The sequence below is a fragment of the Panthera tigris genome, chromosome A1 (assembly GCF_018350195.1).
Source record: "Panthera tigris isolate Pti1 chromosome A1, P.tigris_Pti1_mat1.1, whole genome shotgun sequence".
In the NCBI taxonomy this organism is placed as follows: domain Eukaryota; kingdom Metazoa; phylum Chordata; class Mammalia; order Carnivora; family Felidae; genus Panthera; species Panthera tigris.
This window is the reverse complement of record NC_056660.1, coordinates 170,240,860-170,260,082: the sequence shown is the minus strand read 5'-3', so window position 1 is coordinate 170,260,082 and position 19,223 is coordinate 170,240,860. Positions and strand designations below refer to the sequence as shown.

The window sequence follows — 19,223 nt, the reverse complement described above, 5'->3', positions numbered from 1 at the left end:
AAGGTAGGTGAGTTTTACTGATGATTACATGTGAGATAATGGAAAAGTAATCACCAGCCAAATTATTATTCCTTCTATGGATGAGGTAAGATTTAATAATGAGGTAAGATTTTAAAAATCTGCCAATAATAACTACCAAGTGGTGTTTGGTGATTCTTTTAACGACATTAATTTAAAAATTTATGAATTATTATTTGTTCTCATTGTAAGTCTGTCCAAAATGACTAATGGTGTAGCATTGTATTCCTTCTCATGGTCCTCAAACTACATATCCTAGTAAACATGATTTGTAAACACCTGACATTTAGTGATTTGTCAAACGTCCTATCCGATCCGTGACTTCACAGCCACTGGAAATGTTCCTCATCTTCAAGTAGACGAAAACCAGAATACTTCATGAGGCTGCGAAAGCCACCTGCCACACCCCTTCTCTATTTTCAAGGTGGTCTTTCTGATCTCCCTTTTCTGAGGACAATGTTTGGCGAAAGATCAATTCGCACGGTCGCAGTGACTTTGTTTATAGGCTTTCTCATTCAGCGCTGTCGATTCTAAACCAGAGGAAGCGGAAAGCCTAAGGATTTGTCATCCTCTGCACGGGTGCCTTCTCTTTTTTATCAGACTTTTTTGGTCCTGGGAGGGGTGCTGCAGCTGCGTGATACTACATCTTCACAGCCCTCTAAATTTAGGCCAGCCTCATCCCTCACTGTCATCACTCACTCCCTCTTGCGTTCGTATTTCTCCCAGTTGGATTTACTCTTGCAAAATTCTTGCGCCATTAATCCGCCGAGGGATACCCCGCCGGAGCCCGACCCACCCGCCTTCCCACACACCCAGGGAACCCTGCCGGGCTCCTGCCAGCCCACACTCACGAGGAATCATTCCATTTCCTGGCGACCAATCAGGGTTCCGTACGCTGCCGCGCCAGCCAATCCAAGCAAACACACGTTGCCCAGGCCAACTTCGGCCACTTGCTCTCGGGTGCGCCCGGGTTCGAGCTGCGGAAAAACTTGGTACTTTCCAATTGGCTGCAATGGCGGAGGTGGCCCGTAGCCCATTGGCTGCTGCCGCCCCGGCTCTGCCCGGCGTGGAAGCTGAGGGAGCTCCCGAGCGTCAGTGTTGCCCCAAGCCGTGAGTGCGGTGCGGCACGTCACGCCTAGCCACTTACCGCGCGTCGCTTTATCTAAGGTAGCGGTGGGTGGAGGCGCGGAGTTACGGCGGAAGTGAGGCGGCCGGGAGGGGAGGCGACAGGGGCGCCCGGGGCGCCCTGTCCGGGGCGTTTTCCGGAGCTGCTCCGGGCAGCGGGGCGGCGGAGGCCGGCGTGGAGGTCGGGGGTGGCGGACCCCGGCGTCCGGGCGGTGCAGACCTTACAAGTGAGGGAGGTAAGGTATCCCCGGAAGGACCCCAATGCTTGCACCTCGCCTCTCGGCACCGCTCACCAGCTTAAGGACTTGGATGCCCACTAGGCGTTTCTGCATCGCTTAAAAGGGGAAGGGGCAGTAAAAACCTCACGTCCAGGGCCGCAGTGAAGATTCACTGAGGTCGCGTTCTGTGAGTGGGCACAGTGCTTCCTGGTTCGTAGTAGATGCACAGACAACGTAGGGTCCCATCTTCCCACACCAAGCTCTGACTGAGTGATACTGATAAGAGGCAGCGTTTTCCGGTGCTTAACAATCTTCCAACCCCGATACTAAATGTATTAATTCATCTAAATCGCCAGTAATGTAGTGTTATTATCCCTAATGTACAGTTAAGAAAGATTACCTGAGCTATTTTGGGATCAGGAGCCAGGACAAAATGACAAATTCAGTATGATGTCAGATTTTTTTAATGTAAAGTCTCTTCTAGCTTGTGATCAACTTCCGGTGTTTTACAGAATAGACCTTTAGACTGTGAAGGCAGAAGCCCAGGGTTGGAATTCTGACTCTATCGCTTATTAGCTGTGTGATTTTGGACAAAGTGACCTAATTTCATTGTTACTACTTTGTAAAATCAGTATAATAGGATCGGCTTTGAAGGTTGTTGATGAGGATTAAATGAAATAATACAATTTAAAGTGGCCAGGAAGACTGGGCACATAGTAAGTGATCAATAAATGTTAGCTATTATTATTTTAAGTAAAGGATTAGAGCATTAGGAGTTCAAAGATGACCTTGGACTCAAACTTAAAGCTGAAATATCATTAGAATTTTTTAAGTTTACTTATTTATTTTGAGAGAGAGGGAAACAGAGAATCCCAAGCAGACTCTGCGCTGTCAGTGCAGAACCCCCATGGGGGATCGAACTCACAAACTGTGAGATGATCTGAGCCCAAACCAAGAGTTGGTTGCTTTACCTACTGAGCCACCCAGGTGTCCCAAGGTATCATTAGAATTTAATATTGCCTTAACTGTTGTAAAAAGTCTCAACATGGTTGTAAAGCTAATACTAAAGCTAAAGTGAGCACTGAAACAGAGGGACATTGGTGACATTGTAGAAGTAGGCTTTTCTGTTGGATTCTTGCTATAGCCAGTCTCAAAAATGAGAACCTACTGTTTTTGAGTTTGAAAACTAAATTACAAATTCAAAATTGATTGGAAATCAAGGATATGCTGAAATGTTTATGTTAGGTGGAAAAATAATTTAATTTACAAGGCCTTGGTTTGCACAATATCTTGGGGGAAAATCTATGGCATGCTAAATTGAAGCTATTCAACTAAATGAAACCCTTATCAATTGGGAAATTGAAGTTTAAACAATTCTGTTAATAGTTTCTTTCAATGGTGAATTCTGACTTCATATTACATAAGTACGGGTTTTTACAACATTTCACTTTATATTAGAGGTTAAAGTGTTTATTATGTTTCATATTTAAAATAGAACCTATGGCCATCTCCTTGTGATGTAAATTAAAAAAAAATTTTTTTTTAAACGTTTATGTATTTTTGAGACAGAGAGAGACAGAGCATGAACAGGGGAGGGTCAGAGAGAGAGGGAGACACAGAATCTGAAACAGGCTCCAGGCTCTGAGCTGTCAGCACAGAGCCCGACGCGGGGCTCGAACTCACGGACTGCGAGATCATGACCTGAGCTGAAGTCTGACGCTTAACCAACTGAGCCACCCAGGCGCCCCATTGTGATGTAAATTTAATGAAAATTGGAGTTGTATTGGTCACAGACTATGATGCTGAGAGATGGCCACAAGACAATTTTTAACTTGGGCAGGCTGCCCGCTTTATGATGGCAGCCACTGTCTACACTAGTGATTATTGCAAAGACATGGGCATAGGAAACATGAACAAAAAGTTTAGTCTAAAGTAAGGAAAAAAATGAAGGTGGACATTACTGAGCACTGAGGAATAGAACTGTCAAAAGTAGATAACCTTTTCTAAGGAGCTGCTAGATTCTGATATGATTAAGTGGTACCTGTTCTCTGAAATGTTAAGTGATGGAATTGGAGAGTTTCCTGATGTAGGTCAAGAAAGGGAATAAAAGAATTAGTAAGAGGGAGTTCAGAATAGTATTTAGAACATTTTTCTCACATTCTTCACAGATGGAGATTTTAGTAGAGCATATTGTATACTTTCCTTTCAATTAATGTGAGTACCCTGCTTTATTAGGAGAGCATCAAGACCTTGATAATAACTCCATACTGCCCAACCCCCAATTCGGGAATATGTTTTGAGAGATATGTTATGCCTGCCCACACACAGATAGTTCAGACAGTAGCCATATTCTCTTTTGGACTTAATCTTGATGAAAAAAGTCCATGCAAGAATGAACTGCCTGGTTAAATACTTCATTGGGCTAAAAAAGAGCTTTCTGAGTTTACACTTACTTTGTTTTCCTTTCCTACCTCCTACTCCAGTACCCTTAAAAGAGGCTCATTACTAGTTTTTAATGTTTTAGCTTTTGTTGTTGTTGCAATTAAAAATTTATTTAAAAGGTGGAATAAGTCAAATTTGAGAGCAAAGACTGGATTATATCCATTTCTTTAGTTCTAGGACCTGGTATATGCTAGATATTTGGCAAATAGTAGACTTACTTGACAAATTGCTGTATTTAATTATGGCAAAGAATGTTTTAGTCATTCAGAAGCTCAAGGATGATTGGTGTAAATGGGCCCATCTTAGATATCTTGAGGTATTTCATAAGTGAGGCTAGTAGCTCACCATCTACCTCTTTTTCCCACTTTTATTTACTGGGTTCCTACTGCATGTTAGCTAGACCTAAGGAGGATAACATTGAGCAAGTCACACTTCTTGCCCCAAAAGATTTACAGTTAAATTGGAAAAGATGACAAGTGAATAATTACAGAGTTGCTGTGAGAAACATTGGTGGGGTAGGGGGAAGCTAACCTAGTTGTTACAGGAGTCCAGTAAAGAAGAGTAGAAATTAGGCAATAAAGCTCAGCCAGATCATAAAAGGGCCCATAAGCCATATTAAGGAGTTTGGACTTTATAGTGATCAGTAAGAGCAATCAGAAAGATTACTAAGGTAAGCACCTCAAAGATTCAGATTCTCATCTTTATAGGTAGTTTTTCTGGCTCACATTTGTGTAATGGATTTGCACAAAGATGATGTTGTCAATGATAATAGCATCTTTACATTTCATCTTTGATTTCTATCAAGGAGTTTTGAAAAAATATCTTATCTGCCAACCACAGGAACCTGGCAGGCAGCCTTTGGGTTTACAGAATATTGTTTGATCATAACAATCCTAGTAATAGATTAGTTTTTCAAGTCTTCTCTAAGAATTTGTGCTTGTTTGTAACATACCCTTGATTAAGGTCGTTGTACTGGCTACCAAGTCAGCTTGAGGGGGAAATCGGATATATTCCTGACTGGCATACTTTTTGAATGAGATCATCCACTTTTTAGTCTTTGGGTGAGATCTATATTTTGCATCACTTACATAGATCCTAAATTCTACATTATTGAATTTTATATATATACTTTGCCATGTTTCTGAAAGGATATACCACCCCAAAATATACCACTTTGGAATAGGGATTATTTTGAGCTGAAGGCAGTCAGCAGCAAATGCAGAAAGAGCTGTTTTCCGTCCCATTACTGCCTAAAAGTAGGACATAAACTTCCCTTTGTGAAGGTCTTCCTTCTCTTCTCTCCTATACCAGAAGGAGGACAACTCATCACTGGGCACAGAGTTGACACCGTGATTGTCTGAACAAACAAACTTTACTACAATAACTCTTATCTTCTATTAGTTTTCTCTCATATATTTCCTCATAATTTACCACCACTAGAAGCCCAGCCCCCTCTTCCCTTGTTTTATCACTTTTCCACAATTTATCACCCTTTGTTAAAATGGTGTATAAGCTCTAGGTCCAACTGCTTTTTTGGATCTCCATTTCTTTATTGTGAAGGCTTCTGTGCACATAAAAATTAAAATATCAATAGTGAATAAAATGTATATGCCTTTTCTCCTGTTAATATACCTTTGTCAATTTAATTTGTAGGTCTCAGAGACAGAACCTAAGAGAGTAGAGAAAAAGGTTTTTTTCCTCCCCTACAGTTCTATATCATCTTATTGTTTATCATTTTGAATGTCTTGTGTGCCCTGCTTTATGCTATTTAAATATTGACTACAATATTGATTTATTTCTGTCACCTTTAGTTTTTAGACCGGTGGTTCTCACCCCTGGCTGGATAACAGAATAATTAGCAAGGCTTTTTAACGAACTTAGATTATGGGGGCCTGCTCCAGATCAGGGCCACTGAATCACACTATCTGCACTGGGCCCTGAAATGCAACATCTAAAAACAGTGTCAAAGAAAACCAGAGGCAGACAGAAGTTAAAGTGGTAAAGGCAAATCTTATTCAAGAACTATTGCAATAATGGAGAATAAACCTCAGTGTAGAACTACAGTCCATTCTGAATACAACAGAGACAAGTGGGGATTTGTTGTCAAGGAGCAGGGTGGGGTGGGTGTCCAGTGGATGGAAAATTGCTAAGAGGAAACATTAGGGGGAAGGGGAATTCTGGCTAAATTGACATAGGATTCGTGCTGAACACAGGGCAGTGTGACAAGATCAAGTAGGTAGGTTGAGGAATTTTTGAGGGTGAGGGGTTTTTGGTAAACTGGCTCAGCAGGATTCTTGATAGAACTGAACCTTGGGGGCCAAGGACAAGCCTAAGAACAAGGCTTGGTTAAAAAGAGCACTCAGAAGAGACTAGGGAGGGAATCTTTGTTAACAGCAACAACTACTACAAAATGTAACAAAGGTGATCCTGATGTATGCATTTGTCCTTGAGAATTACAGCCTCATTCCCATAGAGGTTTGAGGCTTGACATTTCATGTAGATCTTTTTCTTGATCTCCTTTGTAGTAGTAACTTGATGGTTCTGTAAACTGTGCAGCTTTTGCCCAGAAGCTTTTTCTCCTTTATCCTTTTTACTGGAGTGCACCAAGGCACCAAAAGGACACAAAATTAAAATAAAACAATTCTTGTTTTGAAGCAAACACACTTCAACAAATATTAAGGACCTATTGTGTTCCAGGCAGTGTTCTAGCTGGTGGGGAAACACTGGTAAATAAGGCAGACAAAGGCCCCTGCTTTGTTAGTTGAAGATGCGATGGTGAAAGAGTAGAATACAGTACACCAATAAATAAACAGGTTAACTTCATAGTGTGATAAGCACCACGAAGAAAATAAAAGAAGGATATAATGATGACTTGTAGAAGGCTGTATTTAAGACAGGAGGTTTAAAATGAAGTTGTCATTACAAGTTGTTATTAGTCATGCTCAGATTTGGGATTTAATAATGCATGCATAGAAATAGCAAGTGCAAAGCCCAAAGTCAGTGACAGGCTTGGCCTATTTGAGGGACAGAAAGAAAACCAGTAGGATAAGAATATTGTAGGCAGTGAGGCTTTGACTTTGAGCTACTGGCTCAATTTCCATTGTAAAAATAAATTGTTAAGATGGGGAAGACTGAGTCAAATTGAGGGAAGCCTGGGGAAGCAAGAGGTACCCACTGGGATGAAGCTGTAACTAGGCTTCTGGATCTGGGACTTTGGGGTGCTGTCTCTCCCCGTTTCCCGCTCTCTCCTTTGGTCTTTCCACACTTCAGCCTCAGGATAGCCAGATTTTTTGCATGCTTGCATGTTAATCAAAGACTCCTGGAGCGATTATTCTAAAAGAAACCTGCAGAACTGCATGGACTTTTCTAACCCAGCCTACAAAGTCATGCAGTCACAGACCACTTCTTGATGGGAAGTATATCAAAGAATTTGCAGCAATGTATTAAAACCAACACATTACAGAACCCCTCATTATATTAAGTTTATTATCTTTAAGGCTAGTAATCATTGCTCTTTAAAAACATTGTTGAATAGTAGCTTATCTTTGGAATTGTGAATAATATAGTACTTTTATTTTTTATACAGTTAAAATTATTGCCTTAAAATTATGAACCATTTGTTTATGCTGTACTAGTAGTTCTAAAAGTCTTCCTATGACCTCCTTCCTTACACAGATACCTTACTGAGTCCTATAACATCTCACTGAATGAAATAAAATATTGAAAACGGTACAGTTCTTCAAACTTTTGAAATTGTTCAGAGTTCTGTAGCCCTATCCTGAAAGAATGTATGAGCAGGTTTCTGCTTGTGCTTCTTGTTCATTTGTTTGCTAGAATGAGTCCTAAATCTGTTGGATGTTAAATTAAAATTTTAATGGCTGAAGCTCTAAGGACTTTTTTAAAGAATTTATTCCTTGTGTATTTATTTTTATAGTTTGGAAACAGCAATTTTTTTTTTCTTTAAGTTATCTAGAATTCTATAATGTATATCTTTTTGTTATATTCTATTAGGAAGGGAAATAGGATTGTGTTTTATTTTTATAGGAATAATTTTAATAACTCAAAATATGTGATTCTCATCCTTGATTAGGTGTTATTCATCTTGGAAGCTTTTAGGAAAACTATGCCCAGGTCCTACTCTCAGAGATTCTGAATAGTTGATTTGGGGTGGGATTCAGGTGTAAGTATCTTTGACAGCTCCCCAGGTGATTCTGTTATGAAGCCAGATTTGAGACTCCTCGGTCTACTGTGTCAAACTGTGATCTTTGATGATGCTAATCCTTGTCTCTGTAACAGGAAAAAGGAAAAAAGAAAAAAAAAAATGGAAGGCCTGCCTGATGCTGCTGACTTTGCAACTAGACTTAAAAACACTCTCATCCAGTATCATAGCATTGAAGACGATAAGTGGCGAGTTGCCAAGAAAATGGTAAGTTATTTAAATTACTTCTATTTGGGGTTTATCCTTTATCTAATGAGTTGGTTGATGACTTTCAAAATGGTAAGGGAAAATAGGACCATTCTTTGGAAAGATGTGCAGGATAGATAATTATGCTAATAAAATCAGTGTTTTTACATCTCACCAAGGCAAAAACGTAATAATCCTGTACTGCTTTCATTACTGCTTTAGCTAGCGGACATGAGAATAGACTCTTGGCAACAAGAGCCTATAGTATAGCTTCTAAAGTCAACATACAGAATGTATGGATAGTTTGGAAGAGTTTCAGATATTTCAGTAAGCCTGTGAGGGTGGCCATTTCGTTTTCTTTCTTACCAGTGGGACTTGTCCAAACTATCACATGGCTGAGTGTTGACAGAAGTAGCCCTGGATCCAGGACTCTTGCAGTGAAGCACTCTAGCTTGTCTGATGGTCAAGATTTCTTGGGAAATGATCAGAAAAAGGATGTAGGGACTAATTCAAGGTAGCACTGCCATAATAGCTGTGACCTGTTTGATTTAAAAAAATATACATGAGCAAGGTCAGAATGAAATATTCAGCATTCCTTTTGTCTTAGTCTAAATGTGTCAGTAATGGTAAATAGATAAGATTGGAGTGAGGCAAATAATAATGGCTGGCAAGACAGAGCCTTCACTGGATCTTAACAGTGTTTGGATCTCATTAAGCTACTAAAAAATCTTTTTTGGAGGTCTGTACTTTAAGGAAGATGTGAAGAACTTTAGGAAACAGAAGAAATTCAGATATGGATCATTTGATGGCATAAAAGACTTCTATGTATCTCTTTGAATATTTACTTAAGTTTTATTTTAATGCAAGGACATGCTCTGCAATTTGAAATTGTTGGTTTTATGTCCACATTTCTAGCTAGGTGATTATTTATGTCCATATACTGTTTTTATTTTTCTAGAAAGATGTAACAATTTGGAGAAAACCTTCAGAAGAATTTAATGGATACCTGTAAGTAAATTCTTCTAGTTTTATGTAGCTCTTAAGACATTGCCAAATTTCCTATATATAAATGATCACTAAATCATCATTGCCAGTGAAATTTGGCTTTAATATTTTAAACTTTCTGGGAAGCAAATCACCTTATGAATTCAGAGTCTTAAAATGTCTATATCCCTTGTGGACTGAGGTGGTGGTAAGGGAATCATAAATAATGATATCAAATGGCCGATAAAATCTTAACTTCTTAGCATGTTGTATAAGACCTTTCTAGTCTTCTATATTTACTCAGTGCTATAGCATACTTTATTCTAAGAATTCATCTTAAAGAAATCATAAGAAAGATAATAGTTGAGTACTTATCTCTTCCATCACAGCATTACTTACAATATTAAAAATTACAAACAACTTGAATAATCAATAGAGAATGGTTAAATTTTGAAACGTGGTATCTTACAGTCTTTAAAAACTACATTTTAAAATATTATTTAAAAACCCAAGAAAATGCTCACAATGTAATGTAAAGTGAATAAAGCAGAATACCAAATTGCAGGTAGCACAATTGTGAGTTGACTTTATATATATATTTTTAAATTTTTTTTAATGTTTATTTTTGAGAGAGAGAGAGAGAGAGAGAGACAGAGTGCAAGGTGGGGAGGAGCAGAGAGAGAGGGAGACACAGAACCCAAAGCTCTAGGCTTTGAGCTGTCAGCACCAGAGCCCGACACAGGGCTCAAACCCACAAACTGCAAGATCATGACCTGAGCCGAAGTTGGCCACTTAGCCGACTGAGCCACCCAGGTGCCCCTATATACTTTTATATATTAAAATGTTTTTACTTGGAGCTCCTGGTGGCTCATTCAGATGTGCGTCTGACCCTTGATTTCAGCTCAGGTCATGATCCCAAGGTTGTGGGATCGAGCCCCGTGTAGGACTCTGTGCTGATAGGGCAAAGCCTGCTTGGGATGCTGGCCTTCCCTCTGCCCCTCCCCTGCTTGCTGGAGCACACATGTGTGCACGCTCTCTGTCTCTAAAATAAAAAAATAAAAAATAAATGTTTTTACTTAACACCAAACATATACCTCTAGATTGCAGTTTTATATGTGATTTTTGTTTCCATTTTTTTTGGTATTTACATATAGTTGAACACGAATTACGCTTTTAACCAGAAAAAAAATAATTGTTTTTTAAAGCCAGTGGAGACAATTGCCTTGTGTAATTGCAGTGGAATGTTCACATCCTTGGGACTCAGCCCTTTTAAAAATGAAACTGTTCTGAAGTATAATACCAAAGATAGCATTTCCAGAAAAATGAGTTATACAATATTTATGTCAAGGACCAGGAAACTGGAGTTGCGGATTAAGCATTGTAAGCAAGTGTGAATTAATCATTTAGATCACCAATTCCCAGTAGGGGTTGAAAAGCATAAAAAGTGCCAAGAGAGCATTACACTTGGTGATTTGAGAGAACTTCATAGAAGAGTCAGCATATGAGCTGACCTTTAAAGGAGGAATGGCTATTTCTTAGGGAATGAAGAACTGATTCGTATTCCAGGCAGAGGGGATTGCATCTCCTCCAGAAACACACATGGGAAACACTCTAAGGAGTTTGTTTAGGGAAGTAGAAGTTGTGTTCGTATAGCTGGAGCATAAAGTAAGGGTGAGGAGAGCATATGTCTGAAGGATTTTTGAATTCTAGAATAAGAAATTCAGTATTGCACTTACCCTTGTTTACCCCTGACCTCCCAGGTCCTCAAAGATTTTGAACTTCCTCTGATAGCACTGCGAAAAATGGAACATGGAAATGAGTGTGGAGAGTTTAGAGAAGAGGTTTTGCCCTGGGAATCCATGGCTAGCTTTTTGAAGTTTCCTTAAGATCATATATATAATTTGGGGTCAATGTTATATTCCTGGGAAGAGATCTTTGGCTTTTTTTTTTTTTTTTTTTTTTTTTTAAGAAACTTAAAGAGACATGTGATCCAAAGAGCTAGAAATGGTTGCAGTGTCGAGTTGGACGCAGAGTGGCCTAAGTGGGAGTTGATAAGGGCAGGTGAACGTGACAGAGATCTAAAGGTGGTGGAGGTAATGATAGCTAACATTTATTGAGAGCCAAATATTGTCCTGAGCACTTTACATTTAGGAAGTCATCTTGATAAAACATGGTGACTTTAGTTGTGACTACTGAAATAGGGTTGAGAGAGTCCAAGTTGAATCCCACATATCTAATTTGGGTGACTGGATTAACTTGTATTGCCCCCACTCCCACCATCCACCCAAAGTTAGAGAACACAGGAGGGAAGAGCAGATTTAGGATAGGGGAGACAATATAAGTTTGAGCTGGAAGCATTTACAAGACGATAAAACAGCTTCAGATGCTTTAAAAAAACTTTTAGAGGGGCGCCTGGGTGGCTCAGTAGGTTAAGCGTTCTCCTCTTGATTTCAGCTCGGGTCATGATTTTGTGGTTCTTGAGATCGAGCCCCATGCCAGGCTCTGCACTGACAGTGTGGAGCCTGCTTGGGATTCTCTCTCTCCCCCTCTCTCTGCCCCTCCCCCACGCACATGCATGCTCTCTTCTCTCTCTCCCTGAAAATAAATAAATACACTTAGAAAAAAGACTTTTAGAAAGACCCCCCTCTGAAAGGTTACTGATAGAGTTAAAGCTGGTCTATCTCTCATTTCTTCTCTTTTCTTTCCTCCCCAGTTAACTAGTATCTTAAAGTGTATGTTATTCCTGTTTTATTCTTTGACCACATATGTGTGTGTGTTTCCGTCAGTAATTTCCTTTAATTTTTTCCATTTAACATTGTGTTTTCAAGATTTAGCCATGTTGTTACATGTAGACCTATTCTTCCATGTTCATAAGAAAATGCTGCGATGTGTTTACCTGTATTTGCAAATTTGCCTACTGACAAATTTTTAGGTTGTTGTCAGTTATCCCTTATAAGGTACAGTGCTATAGTAAACTTCTTAGGTATTTGTCTCCTACACACGTGTGATTTTCTTTGGGCGTGCACCTGGGTTGGCTATACTAGACGTTAACCAAATTGCTCTCTAAAGTGATGGTAGCAGTCTGAGAGTTCTCATTCCCTTCCATTCAGTACTGGTTATGTTTTTAATCTCTGCCAATCTCAGGGGTGTGAGATGGTATCTTGTTGCTATTTGCTTGATTATGAGTGAAGTTGAGCATCTTTTCTAAATTTATCGACATTTCAGGGCAATCTTAACGTATCCTTTGCCCATCTTTTCTTTAGATTATATTTGTCTCATTAGTTTATAGGAATTAATTATGTATTCTCTGTAATAATTATGTCTGTTCATATGTGTTGCACATGCCTTCTTCCAGTCTGTGCTGGTTTTAAAAGAAACTTACTAATTTTGTCATTTGTGATATGCAAGTTTTTAATTTCAACTGTCTCATATTATTTGTGTTTTTGTGTGATTTATGTATTCAAGAAATCCCCCTGTATCTTGAGTTCACAAAGTTCAAAGTTTTAAATTTTATGTGGTGGTTTTTAGTCTATCTGGAATTAATTGTTTTGAATGCTGTCAAGTAGCGGTTCAGTTTTTAATTTCTCTATTAGGATAAGTGTTGAATCAAAGCACCATTTATGGAATAGTACATCCTTTCCCCATTGATATGTAATGCCACCTTTGAAACATGCCAAGTTCTGATAAAATTCACGAGCCAATCCTCGGTGTTCTCTTCCTGGGTGACCTATTTTTCTTTTCTTGTCATAAAAAAGTTTTTGAAAGAGCAAAAATATATGTATACTAATAACATGTTAGAGCATAACTGAAAAAAGAACAGCATACAAAATAGATGAAGCATTAGCGTTCTGCCAACTGTTTTCAGCTATCCCGTAACGTGAAGGTACTTTACTATGTTCATGACAACATAATTTGCCATGCATATCTTATCAGATTTGAGGGCAAACAGTACAGTCTGATAAAATAATTGACATCACTACATTTATCAGAAAAACAGTTGGGATTTACTCCCTTTAAAAAATCTTTGTTAACTTGTACTCTTTTTGAAGTTAGCTCTGAACGATGCGGGCATGCTGAGATTTTTCATTCTAATAGCATTTGACTTTAATATTCTTTCTCCAGTTTCAAAGCCCAAGGTGTTATAGATGACATCGTCAATAGTGTAATAGACCATATACGCCCCGGTCCCTGTCGCTTGGATTGGGACAGCTTAATGACTTCAATGGATATTTTGGAACACTTTGAAGAGGTATTTATTTAGAAACATTACTTCAGATTGTGTGTGTGTTTGTGAGAGAGAGGCAGAGAGACAGAGTGAGCATGTAAGCATGAGCATGTATACATACACGTATTCATTGCTTTGAGAGTAGGTAGTCACGGCAAAGATCTCATAGGGGAATCCTTGATGCCTTTTAAAAAGCTTGAGTTTCCTCATATTAACTAATGAATATTCGTCAGAACTGAATTTGTTTTCCACAATAGCTCTACCCTTGCTGCTTAAGAAAATTGTCAGCGTCTTTAATGAGGCTTTGAAATCTAAAATTCTGAAAACACCACCATCGTATTCAGGTTTCTAGGTAATTGTATGTTTTTCCATTAATTATTAAGCCAAAATTAAAGACCAAAGATAAAAATGCCACCTTAGGCATTAGAGAATTATGTAACCAAAGTGGGTTGTCTTCTTTTTCTATTTTTATTAACTCATTCTTGCCATGTTTGAATTTCTTTATTGAACTATTTGGTGTTTTAGTCCAAGGATTTGTGGATTTTATTTTAAACACCTGTAGTCTACACCATCTATTTCCATGTTGAATATCATATAGGATAAAAGGCCACTGTATTGAATTAGAGATTTGGATACTGGGCAACTTAACTCTTTGTGTTTTGATTATATATCTTATTCACAAACATACAGCAGCAGTGATATTTAGAATAGAGATCTAAACCTGTAAGAATCACTGTAAGAATTGTTATCAATAATAATTATAATACATTTTAAATGAGTATCAGTTTTTTACTAAAGATTAATTAGTGATACATGAGTCAATATATATTTCCTTAGTAATACCTCTTACCTGTTCCCTTTCAGAATTGCTGTGTGATGCGTTATACTACTGCTGGCCAGCTTTGGAATATAATTTCCCCAAGAGAGTTTGTTGATTTCTCCTACACTGTGGGCTATGAAGAAGGGCTTCTATCCTGTGGTAATTATATCAAAACCTTAAACTTTTTTTCATTTGTTTTAAATATTTGAGTTTTCTAGGCTGGATGTTTCTTTCTACGTGAGATATATTTTCAGCCTTCACACTTATTTTGTAATCACTTTAAGCTTTGCAAACACCCTAGGAAGTAAAATAACAATATCAAGTAGGGTTTGGGAATCTTTCTGGTAAGTTTTTTTTTCTCAGTTACATGGTAGCTTCCACGTTGTGGCTGACAAATATGAGTTAAATGACTGCCTATGAGAAAGGGATATAGTAAATGGATTTCCTTTTAAGTCACTCTCAGAAAACAACTTCTTCGTCATATCCATAGAAAGAATAGACTTGGTATGTGTTAGAGTGTTTTTCTTTCCTTGAGCTGTATAATAGTTGTCTTCTAAAAATTAAAAATACTGCTCTTAGAAGGCTCCTGCTTTCTGAAATAGATCTATAGGTAAATTGATCTTTTTTTTATGTGTAGTATATACTTGAGTTAGCAGTTGTAGGTAAGTATCTCCTTGTTCACTCTTAACCAGCCAGTACCAAAGTTGGATGTGGTAGTGCCTTTAGGGAGTAGTGGTGGTACCATAGTTTTGATTTTTGGTACCTTGAAGCCTGGATGCTACAGCCACAATTCATAGTTTCCAAGGAGTTACCAGGATGACATAATGTTACCTATTCTGACGTGACTAGAACTTTCCCCATTACCTACTTACCAGCCCCCTGCCAGAATTCTAGTTGGTAGTTATCTTTTTCATTCTTCCATGGTCACTCTTAGGGCTTAGTTTTTCATCTACATGGATAAGAAGAAAAATAGTTAAACAAGATATCTGATGATAATTTTTAATGAGAGTTTTAGACTAATCTCAGTCCTGCTAAGTGTTAATTTAAAATTTCCTTGTAGGGGTAAGTCTTGACTGGAGTGAAAAGAGACCAGAATTTATTCGTGGATATAACCATCCCTGTGGTTGGTTTTGTGTTCCGCTTAAAGACAATCCTCACCAGAGTCTTTTGACAGGCTATATTCAGACGGATCTGCGTGGGATGATTCCGCAGTCTGCAGTCAACACAGCCATGGCAAGCACTTTAATCAACTTCTATGGTGATTTACAAAAAGCCTTACAAAAGGCATAATATGTTTAAACTTGTAGTATAGTAGACCCCAGAGTCAACTTTTGCTCTCAGCTGCGTGGCCTGTAAAAATCATCCTTTCCTCTCCTCCATGTAGCCTGTGGAAACATTTGAGATGATTTGTTGGTTTATTTTATTCCCAAACTAAATAGTTATCTAAGAGAGGGCATTTCAGTTTTCTTAAATAGTTATTTGCACAGTGTTTGGTACAGCAGTGTGTCTGAGCATGGGGAGTATGACAGAGATCCATGAAGAAGTAGGTATACTTCTTTGACCTAAACTCTTTAGAAACTGAGTAGTGACTCAGTATGAATATTTTGCCTGCTTGGAAATTAGAGAAAGCATAAGCTTCATGCTATTAGTTAAAATCATCTATTTTAGAGGTTTATGAACATTTTATAAGTTTTAACTTTTTCTGGAAGTTAAATATTAGTGTTTTACTTTGGTATGCTATATGAGTTTGTCAATATCTTGGACAAAAGAAAAAAGCTGTTTATATTTTGTAAGGTGATTTTCATTGTCAGTTGACTTGCACTACTTTATAAGTATTGAAAAAATCAGAAATAAAAATAAAGTAACTATAAATACAATTCAAATACAATTCTGTTTTGATACCTAGATAACATTATTTTGTGGATATCTTTAAAAATGTATTTGTGTCTTTCTGTGAGTTTATTTTGGAAGTCTTAAAAAGCATTTATGCATGGATAAGACAGTACAAAACTGCCAAATGTGTGCTGGGGACACCACATTGATTGGGTTGTGTGAAAGGGTTGGGGGTATCCTCTATTCACCAACAGAAAATTATCTGTCTATAAAGTCAAATTCAGTGAATGTTTTCTTCATGTTTCATTTTTTTAAAGATAAGCCCTCAAGAAATAGCTTTAATTCTGAGAAGTATCTGATATTCTTTAGGAAAATAATGAGATTTTCAGTCTTTCTCATTTGACCCATGTTCATGTTTCAAAATATCACTCACCTCATAAAGTATTACTGACTACATCATAAACATTGTGACAGATCTTCATCTGGTGCTTTAACAAATGCATTCATAGATTTATCCACATGCCTGGATGAGTCATTTTATAACTAGCATGGATGAGAATAGGTCCCTTGAGTCTAGGGCTGCCTTAAATGAACATTCCTGAATAATTTTAACATTCCAAATGATTCTTTGGCTTTTGAACTAACCACCTGGTTTACTTTTAAAATGAGATCTTGAGGCAACTCATTCAGTGTAGCCATGAAGATGTGTGTATTTATGTTCGTGTATGGGCACACGTTTTGAAATCTATCTTCGTGTTCAGTGTGAGTTCTTTATGTGGTACTATTACTGTTTCCATCATTTGTTTCTCCTCCTCCTCCTCCTCCCTTCCTCCTCTCTCTCCTCCTCCTCTTTTTTTCTCTTCCTTCTCCTCCACCTCTCCCTCCTTCCTTCCCTTACTCCCCTTCTTATTCTCCTTCTCCTTTTTCTCCTTTTTGATTAATATATTCCAGTGTGCTGTCTAGGATGGCAAAATACCAGCAGATGTCCTTATTCTCCTTCTTATTCTCCTTCTCCTTTTTCTCCTTTTTGATTAATATATTCCAGTGTGCTGTCTAGGATGGCAAAATACCAGCAGATGTCCAGTTACAGGGTGCCCAGATTGTGTGAGGGATTTGTGATTAGATTGCCTGAACTGGGTACCCCCAAAGCAAATAAACTGTCCACTCAGCAACTCTAATGTTCTCTTTGTCCTTTTCAACTTATACCTCCAATTAGTGATTACATAATCCACTGTTGAATTGGACCCATTGCACATAAAAGGACACTCATGGAAACATTTTTATTGCAATATTGAGTCATATGATAGTTTGAGAAATAGTATTTGAATTACCTGAAATGTATATGCAGCTTCTAGATGGCACTTTAGATCTGCTACATTCTAGCTGTACTTCTTTTTTTTTAACAGCCTTATTGAAATATAATTTACATGCTATACAACTTACTGGTTGTAAGTATACAATCCAGTAATTTTTGAATACATCTATAATTGTGCAGCCATCACCACAATCCAGCTTTAGAACATTTCCATCAACCAAAAAGATCCCTTTGCCTGTTTGCAGACTCATATCTAACCAAAGTTTAGCATAGTTGCCAGCATACAGGGGATGAGAAAGATTACAGCAGGTTTTATTTGGTTTTGTTTTTAAGAGTAGATTCTAAGTTCAGGTACCTCGTGGTAATATTTTAAATATGTTACCTGAAATACCATAATTATACAAAAATTTAATAATATGGGTTGGGATTACTATTAACATATAATTGAGTCTGCTTTTTCTGTACAGTGCTGTAGAAGAATGGAAAACTAATGTGAGCCGTATATATAATTTAAAATTTTCCAGTGGCCACATGAAAAAGATAAAAAGAAACAGGTGAAGTTAATTTTAATAATGTAATTTATTTAACTCAGTAGATCCCAAACATCATTTCAACAAATAATCAGTGTGAAAACTCAATAAGATAGATTACATTCTTCTTTGTTACTAATTCTTTGAAATCTCGTGTGTATTTTACTTACTTGGATTAGCCACATTAAAAAAAAATTTTTTTTAAATCTTTTTTAAATCTTTAAATCTTTTTAAATTTTTTAAAATCTTTATTTATTTTTAAGAGGGGAGTGGGGAGGGGTAGAGAGAGAGGGAGATATAGAATCCAAAGCAGGCTCCAGGCTCTGAGCTGTCAGCACAGAGCCCGATGCAGGGCTCAAACTCACAGATTGTGAGATCATGGCCTGACCTGAAGTCAGACACTTAACTGACTGAGCCACCTAGGTGCTCCTTGGATTAGCCACATTTTAAGTGTGCATTATCAACATTGGGCCAGTGGCCTGTATTTAATAGCACAGTTCTCTAGTATATGTATTAATTTGTGTTTTTATAATATGAAGTATTGAATTTCATGGAATTGCTCTCTTAAATACAAAATTTTTTTCTAATCTCTGGAGCCTTCAATGCTTGCTAAATGGGGACTTCTGAACATTAGAAATAAATCAGTTTGTAGTTGTTAATAATATAACAATTATAGCCAAAAAATGTTTTCCTTTAAATATAATTAATTTTTGTAGGGCAGTTAATGAAACAAAAAATATAATCTGCCTTGTTAGGTGGTTGATTATTTTTCTCTAGCTTATAGCTAGTTTGTATTAGAAACACATTTACACAGGGAATACTTGGCATAGTACTGTTTTCAGTACTTGTTACCTACTTTTTTAAGGACATTAGTTTCATACAAAAAAATAATAATTTATCATAACTGATACTTTTGGATGAAGTATTAGTTTGCATTGATAACTAACTCTTGATTAACCCTTGGAGTTTAACACAATACTTAGCAAAAATAATTGCAGGAATTTACTGGTTGCAGTTATGTATAATATGAACTGCTAGAGTGTTAAAGAGAGATTGTAAATGTTAAAAATCTCTTCATTTTACTGTTGACTGATGTTGGATGTATTTGAAATTGTAGATTTCTACATGTAAGATTATCTCCCAATAAAAATAATTTTCTTTTTCTCCCTCCTCCCTCTTTCTTTATTAACTGAAGGACAAAGTATCAATACTCAGGTTGAATTAAATTCACATCTCAGACAAAAACCTCTGTAACTGAGGTTGCCTCTGGAGAAGATGGGAAAACATTGCACAGTTTAAGCCTTTAAT

The 19,223-nt window shown here is 37.5% G+C and overlaps 1 protein-coding gene and 1 long non-coding RNA gene across 3 annotated transcripts; one reads left to right on the top strand and one right to left on the bottom strand.

The window, feature by feature from the left end:
* Window positions 1-914: 914 nt before the first annotated feature.
* Window positions 915-18,130, top strand: STARD4 (StAR related lipid transfer domain containing 4). Of its 2 annotated transcripts, none has more exons than XM_042991210.1 (6): window positions 915-1,185; window positions 8,100-8,229; window positions 9,167-9,216; window positions 13,315-13,441; window positions 14,282-14,396; window positions 15,298-18,130. In XM_042991210.1, the coding sequence occupies exons 2-6, from the start codon at window positions 8,125-8,127 to the stop codon at window positions 15,525-15,527; spliced, it is 627 nt and encodes a 208-aa protein (XP_042847144.1). In that variant the 5' UTR covers window positions 915-1,185; window positions 8,100-8,124; the 3' UTR covers window positions 15,528-18,130. The 2 variants fall into 2 exon arrangements, with proteins under 2 accessions (XP_042847144.1, XP_007094159.1); XM_007094097.3 differs by lacking the exon at window positions 915-1,185 and adding an exon at window positions 1,192-1,379.
* Window positions 7,870-15,482, bottom strand: LOC122240245. Its single transcript, XR_006219681.1, has 5 exons — window positions 15,396-15,482; window positions 15,110-15,186; window positions 10,929-10,985; window positions 8,575-8,747; window positions 7,870-8,090 (listed from the first exon to the last, which is right to left on the bottom strand). It is a non-coding gene; the product is annotated as an uncharacterized LOC122240245 (long non-coding RNA).
* Window positions 18,131-19,223: the final 1,093 nt, after the last annotated feature.